Below are 7,635 nucleotides of genomic sequence, written 5' to 3'. Positions count from 1 at the left end.
TGTGGCCAATGTTATGGGGGAGGAGGCGAGAAAGGAAGAGAGAAACAGCTAGTCATATCTGTGAAGTAAGATGCCGTAAACCAAATGGCCAATGTTTATGAGGGACCAAATGACAGAGAGGAAGCAGCGAAAGAGCTAGGGTGATCTCTGTGAAGATAAAATGGCATTATCCAAATAGCCAATGTTTATGAAGGACGAGAAAGGAACCAGGGAAGTAGAAAGATAAAATGTCGTAAACCAAATGGCCAATGTTATCTTGTACTATGTAAACAAAAGGCCTTTGATGTGATGCATTCTGTGGAAACCTTTTCCTGTACCTCTGACCATGACTAATGTCTGAAATGTGCTAAGGGGACAAAAAAACCCTATTTAAGGCAATGTAATTCTGTTGTTCAGGGAGGTGAACGGAGGACGGTCAAGTGTCTGTAATGGTCACTTGACTGGAGTTCTCCCTCCCTTCCATCGGCCGATGTTAAGTAAAGTTTTGAACTGGTCTACCAAACAGTTTGTGTGGTGTCTGTTTATTAAGAAGCGAACCTGGTTTAGTAGTTATAAAAGTAGCTTTTTCAACCGTTCTTCATTTGGGTCAGGCAGCCTCTCTGGAGAGAAATAATGGGTGACGTTTCGGGTCTGATTCGTCACCTATCCTTTTTCTCCAGAGATGCTGCCTGACCCGTTGAGTTACTCCAGCACTTTGTGTCGATCGTTGTCACTTCACTCTCCTCGAAACAGCAGGAAAGTCACATCCATGGATACAAAAAAGGAGATGAACTACCTCTCTGCTTTGAGCTTTTAAGATAATTGTCCCGTATTGACTCTGAAAGGATTAATTTGAACCTTGAATGTTAGCGTAAACAAATGCTAGCAGGCAGTGATTTTATACTCTCCCCAATATTTATTTACCTTGAAATCAATGACACAGATATAAAACATGTTGCTAAAGCACTATAACTGATTTACACCATCTCAAGTCAAAATATAACCAAGGTGAGTCCATAAACCTAGGCAACAATTAACAAGACTCCTGTCAATGCGATTACATTGTATGTACATTTTAGTCACCTTCAGCACTAGATTACTCATTTTCTTATTTTCAAAAAGAAGTGTAGAAAGTAACCCATGGGGAAGCTCCAATCTTTAATAATCTACAAATACTTGTGGAGATGTTTAACTGGGGAATTACGATCTAGTTTCACTGTTCCCGACTCAAGATTCCCTCCAAGCGAGGCAACTGTGGGAAAGTTATTCAACAGAAAAGAAAACAGAAACTACAAAAAGAAAATATGCAAGTCCTTTGGAAAGAAAAACACAAAATCGCTATAAAATCTCCGAGCAACAACATCCGCACTCCACAGACGTACAGGTTTGCAGGTTTATTGGCTTTGGTAAAAATTGGAAATTGTCCCGACTGTGTAAGGATAGTGCTTAAATTCACTGGATGTTTTCAAGAGAGAGTTATGGGCCTGTCCCACTTTCTCGACCTAATTCACGACCTCTGTCGAGTTTGCCCTTGACTCAGACTCGCAGCATGGTCGTCACGAGGTCGTAGGAGGTCGTAGGTAGGACGTAGGTAGGTCGTGATGCTAGTCGTAGGTACTCATGGCATCAAGTAGGTCGGGGCGTTTTTCTAGCCTGATGAAAAATGTCCACGAGTAAAAAAGGTCGTGAATTAGGTCGTGAAAGTGGAACAGGCTCTTTTGATTTAGAATCAAAAAGAATCAAGGGATATGGGGAAAAAGCGGGAACAATGGGTACTGATTTTGATTTCAGCCATGATTATATTGAATGGCGGTGCTGGGTCGAAGGGCCGAATGGCCTACTCCTGCACCTATTTTTCTATGTTTCTATGTTTCTAGTGCTAGTGTACGGGGTGATTGATGGTCGGCGTGGACTGAGTTTGCCGAAGGGCCTGTTTCCGCGCTGTATCTCTAGAACAGGGGTGGGCAACCTTGTTCGGTATAGGGGCCAGGACGCATGTCTGTGAGCGAATGGTGGGCCACGTCTATCACGTGTACACATGGATCCCGTCACCCATCCCGCCCCGGATGGCAGGCATCAAATCACGTGTTCACAGAAGGTAGACAAAGATGCTGGAGAAACTCAGCGAGTGAGGCAGCCTCGTGCAATCCTTGCATGTCTCACCCGCTGAGTTTCCCCAGCATTTTTGTCTATCTTCGATTTTCCAGCATCTGCAGTTCTTTCTTCAACGTGTTCACAGAAGGTGCGCGGCCGGCGGCTTTGCGCAGGATGCGGTACAGCCAGAGCTCGGCGGGGAAAAAAATCCACCTTCGGGCCGGATGATTTCGTGTCACGGGCCGCATTCGGCCCTGGGGCCGTAGGTTGCCGACCCCTGAAGTAAAGTGAAGTGAAAGACTGTGCAACTCCACAGCGGGTTTGAATTACCATGGACCAGGCAAAGACCAGCTCTAGATCTCTCTAGAGGACCAGCTCTCGATCTCTTAGTCCTGTGACACAATTACTGAGAGCACATGTACCAACCTCATCGAGGAAATCAGAGATAAGGAGCCATTTTCCTCTTACCTTTTCTATTGCAAGCTGTGAGCTCAACCGTCTCCCCTGGAGTATTTCTGGGGCAGTAAATGCGTAGATGTCTCCCCCTGAGGCATTGCTTCGGAAAGATAATTCACCCCTTGCTGACAATAGCACTGACCAGGGGCAGATGATGTAACTGAAGGCAGCACCTGTAATGTGAGGCAGAAAATGAGGATAGCAATTAAATCTCTTTTAACAGATCAATGGAGCATCACTGATCAACTGATGATCAGTTGGCTTTCCTTACATGCAGGGGCCTGGAATGGCATGAGATGTTAATACTACGAGGATCAATGCGACATCAAAATGGGTGAATAGAACAACACTGATCAGCAGTGTTCAAGAAGGAACTGCAGATGCTGGAAAATCGAAGGTACACAAAAAAGCTGGAGAAACTCAGCGGGCGCAGCAGCATCTATGGGTGCAGCATAGATGCTGCTGAACCCGCTGAGTTTCTCCAGCTTTTTTGTGTACCACTGATCAGCAGTGGTTGGTAAGTAAAGAAGTGTGTGGATTCAAATCATTTTATCTGTCTTCAAATTTCTATTTAGTTTAGTTTTGTTTGGCTTTAGTTTAGAGGTACAGCGCGGAAACAGGCCCATCGGCCCACCGAGTCTGCATCGACCAGCGATCCCTGCACACTAACACTATCCTACACACTTTACAGTTATACCAAGCCAATTAACCTGCAGGCCTGTACGTCTTTGGAGTGTGGGAGGACACTGGAAATCCTGGGAAAAAACACTCACGCAAGTCACAGGGAGAACGTACAAACTCCGTACGGACAAGCACCAGTAGCCAGGATCGAACCTGGGTCTCTGGTGCAGTAAGGCAGTGTAACTCGACCATTGCGCACCCGTGCCGCCCACTATGCCAAATGGGGAGTTGCATTAGAATCTGGTTTTACACATCCCCACAGGTTAAAGTGACCTCTATGTCTTCAATATCAGTAAAGGGCCTGTCCCACTGTACGAGGTAATTCAAGAGTTCTCCCGCATTTTCCCCTGATTCGAACTCGGAGAATGTCCGTAGCGGGTCCGTAGGAGTTCGTGGATGTCCCGTAGCGGCTCGTACGAGTAACGGTAGGTACTCGGGAAATCCGGTAAACTCGTGACGTTTTTTCAACACTGTGAAAAATGTCCACGAGTAAAAAAATACTCGTGATGAAAAAAATGGTTACTTTTTACTCATACGAGTCGCTACGAGACATCCACAAACTCCTACGGACCCGCTACGGACATTCTCCGAGTTCGAATCAGGGGAAAACTCGGGAGAACTCTTGAATTACCTCGTACAGTGGAACAGGCCCTTAATAGTCACCGAGAAAGCTTTCAAGTGAATTTAATTGACTTATCTTTGCTGAAACCCAGTGCCACCATGAATCATACATAGACAGGCCCTTTGTTAATAACAGCCAAGCTGATTGCAAACACGAGCACAGGAGGATGTGAGGTAATCTTACAGAGGCGTGCAGGATCATGAGGGGAATAGATAGGGTGACGGCCACAGAGTCTTTTACCCAGAGTAGGAGAAGCAAGAACCGGAGGGCATAGGTTTAAGGTGAGAGGACAAAGATTTAATAGGAACCTGAGGGGCAACTTTTCCCACATAGTGGGTATTTGGAACGAGGGGATAGTGAGATAAGGATTTTGAAACAACATTTAAAACTTATTTGTACAGGCACATGGACAGAAATGTTTTAAGAAGGTCAAACACCAGCAGGTGGGACTAGTGTATATGGGGCATCTTGGGCAGATCTGGCAAGTTAGGCTGAAGGGCCTGTTTCTGTGGTGCCTAACTCGATGACTCAAATCAGCTCTACTTACTGATCAAGGAACCAGCTTCATCAAGCTCTCCAGGTGACCCAGCAGAAAGTCCTCTTTCATTTTTCAGAAATCCTTTTTCATTTTGGCTCTACTTCACAGCCAAGTGAAGTTACTCATGCGTCCAAAGAAAAAGCAAAGGCTTCGCGCGCTTGGCTGCCTCCCCGAAGACTTATTTGGCAGAGCTTTAAGGTCAGAGGGGAAAAGTTTAAAGGAGATGTGCAGGGCAGGTTTCTTTCCCCCACACAGAGGGTGGTGGGTGCATGGAACGCCTTAATGATGGGTGGGGAGGTGGCAGAGGCAGAGGCAGAGACGACAGTGGTGATTAAGAAGCACATGGATATGCAGGGATTGGAGGGATATGGATCACGTGCGGGCGAAGGAGATTACTTTGGCATCATATGCAGGAAGGAACTGCAGATGCTGGTTTAAATCTTATAGACCCTCAGTCTGAACAAGGGTTTCGGTCTGAAACATCAACTATTCCTTTCTCCAGTGATGCTGTCTGCCCCGCTGAGTTACTCCAACATTTTATGTCTAACTTGGCATCATGCTCAGCACAGATATTGTGGGCCGACGGGCCTGTTCCTAGACTGAAGTTTTATATTCTGTGGTAGTTTGAAGATGTCGTCAGTATGATTTAGTAATTATTTGTGAGGCCTGACGCAAACCAACCCCCCTTGGGAATTGAATCCCTGATAGTGGGTGACTTTCATCTACAGCATATTCCCACAGAGGGAATAGCTGGAAAGAGATGGTAAATTCCAATGATACATCCAGCAAATGTTTGCCTTTCCCATTGATGGGGCAGTACAATGGGCTCTGGCTGTGGGGGACCCATTGCCCACTCTTGTGCTTGCTTGCACCTTGTGTAGAACCTTCCAAGTCTGAAGAAGGGTCTCGATCGGAAACGTCACCCATTCCTTCTATCCAGAGATGCTGCCTGCCTGGCTGAGTTACTCCAGCATTTTGTGTCCATCTTCCAAGGAGAAGGCTGTACCGATGGGAATGGGAATTCCGCCTTCTCCTGGCAAGATAGTGTGGTGTCTGTGGTGTTGTACGTACAGACACCACACGATCCCTAACGCTGTGACTAAGACCTGTTTCTGGGAACACAGGCTCTGTTAATGCTGAGGATGTCACACTGATCTGCCGATCACCACATGTAGATGCGGAAGAAGAGGTGGGGCTTTCACAAGATCAGGCTTCTTCTACGATTCAGTCCTCCCATGATCACAGATCCCCCGCCATCTCTCTGGTGACTAACCCTGTCCCACTTAGGAAACCTGAACGGAAACCTCTGGAGACTTTGGGCCCCACCCAAGGTTTCCGTGCGGTTCCCGGAGGTTGCAGGTGGTTGCCGGAGGTTGCAGGTAGTGGAAGCAGGTAGGGAGACTGACAAAACCTCCGGGAACCGCACGGAAACCTTGGGTGGGGCGCAAAGTCTCCAGAGGTTTCCGTTCAGGTTTCCCAAGTGGGACAGGTGCATTATACTGCCCATTCCACTCAGTACGTTGTGCAGAAAACAAACTGCTGGGGGGGATCTTGAGGGGCACCACAGTTGGTAGAGCTGCCACCTCACAGCGCCAGAGACCCAAGTTCAATCCTGGCTACGGCTACTGTCTGCGTGGAGTTCGCACGTTCGCCCTGTGACCAGGTAGGTTTCCCTTGGGTACTCCGGTTTCCCCCCCACATCCCAAAGACATGCAGGTTTGTGGGTTAATGGGCCACAGTAAATGACTCTTAACCTACAAACGCGCATGTAGGGAACAGAACTACTGAACAGGTGGTCTGCATGGACTCAGTGGGCCAAAGGGCCTGTTTCCATGCTGTATCATTCAATCAATCAATAACAATCAAACCAGGCAGCATCTGTGGAGGAAAATGGTCAGGTGACCTGACCCACTGAGTTTCTTCAGCAGTTTGTTTTTTGCTCTGGATTCCAGCATCTGCAGTAACTTTTGCCTTAATTTCTAGTCATTTATTTCTGCTCTGGATGTATAAATAACGAGTGTACCTATGCATGGTATATCCTGGCCTGTTTGCATAGCAAGCACAACAAAACTTTTCACTGTACCTCAGTACTAGCAACAGCAATAAACCTAAATCTGCAGGAAGGAACAGCAGATGCTGGCTTACACCGAAGATGGACACAAAATGCTGGAGTGATTACCTCTGAGTTACTCCAGCATTTAGTGTCCATAAACCTAAACCATGAGAATGTATCAGTGCAACAAGCAGTGTGAAGAGGAGATTAACTCGTCGCAAGCCTCTCGCAAGCGCTGACAAATAGATGAGGTTACTTGTGTAGGAGAGAACTGCAGATGCTGGTTTAAATCGAAGACAGACTCAAAATGCTGGAGTAACTCAGCGGGCAGGTGGCATCTCTGGAGACAATAGACAATAGACAATAGGTGCAGGAGTAGGACATTTGCCCCTTCAAGCCAGCACCGCCATTCAATGTGATCATGGCTGATCATCCCCAATCAGTACCCCGTTCCTGCCTTCTCCCCAGAGTAGAAATAGGAGGATATTGCAGATGAATACGTGGCTTGAAAAATGGTGCAAGGGGGAGGGATTCAAATTTTTAGGACATTGGAACCAGTTCTGGGGGAGATGGGACCAGTACAAACAGGACGGTCTGCACCTGGGCTGGAATGGAACCAATGTCCTTGGGGGAGTGTTTGCTAGTGCTGTCGGGGAGGATTTAAACTAATGTGGCAGGGGGATGGGTGCAAGAGCAGAGAGGCAGAGGGGTGTAAAATGAGGGTAGAAGCAATAGGTAGAAAGGTGAAAAGTAAAAGTGGCAGGCAGACAAATCCAGGGCAAAAATCAAAAAGGGCCACTTTTCAACATGATTGTATAAGGGGTAAGAGTGTTGTAAAGACAAGCCTGAAGGCTTTGTATCTTAATGCAAGGAGCATTCGTAATAAGGTGGATGAGTTGAATGTGCAGATAGTTATTAATGAATATGATATAGTTGGGATCACGGAGACATGGCTCCAGGGTGACCAAGGCTGGGAGCTGAACATCCAGGGATATTCAATATTCAGGAGGGATAGACAGAAAGGAAAAGGAGGCAGGGTAGCGTTGCTGGTTAGAGAGCAGATTAACGCAATAGAAAGGAAGGACATTAGCTTGGAGGATGTGGAATCGATATGTGTAGAGCTGCGAAACACTAAGGGGCAGAAAACACTAGTGGGTTGTGTACCGGCCACCTAACAGTAGTAGTGGAGTTGGGGATGGCATCAAACAGGAA

At 46.8% G+C, this 7,635-nt stretch overlaps 1 protein-coding gene across 2 annotated transcripts in view; it reads right to left on the bottom strand.

Moving 5' to 3' along the window:
• Positions 1–7,635, bottom strand: part of frmpd2 (FERM and PDZ domain containing 2) — a 145,947-nt gene that overhangs the window by 101,767 nt on the left and 36,545 nt on the right. For both annotated transcript variants that reach the window (XM_033012960.1, XM_033012961.1), the window contains exon 3: positions 2,542–2,702. In XM_033012960.1, the coding sequence (XP_032868851.1) occupies positions 2,542–2,702 (161 nt within the window). The remainder of the gene's footprint in view (positions 1–2,541; positions 2,703–7,635) is intronic.

This window comes from Amblyraja radiata, chromosome 37, assembly GCF_010909765.2.
Source record: "Amblyraja radiata isolate CabotCenter1 chromosome 37, sAmbRad1.1.pri, whole genome shotgun sequence".
NCBI classification, from domain to species: Eukaryota; Metazoa; Chordata; class Chondrichthyes; order Rajiformes; family Rajidae; genus Amblyraja; species Amblyraja radiata.
This window is presented reverse-complemented; position numbering and strand designations above follow the sequence as displayed.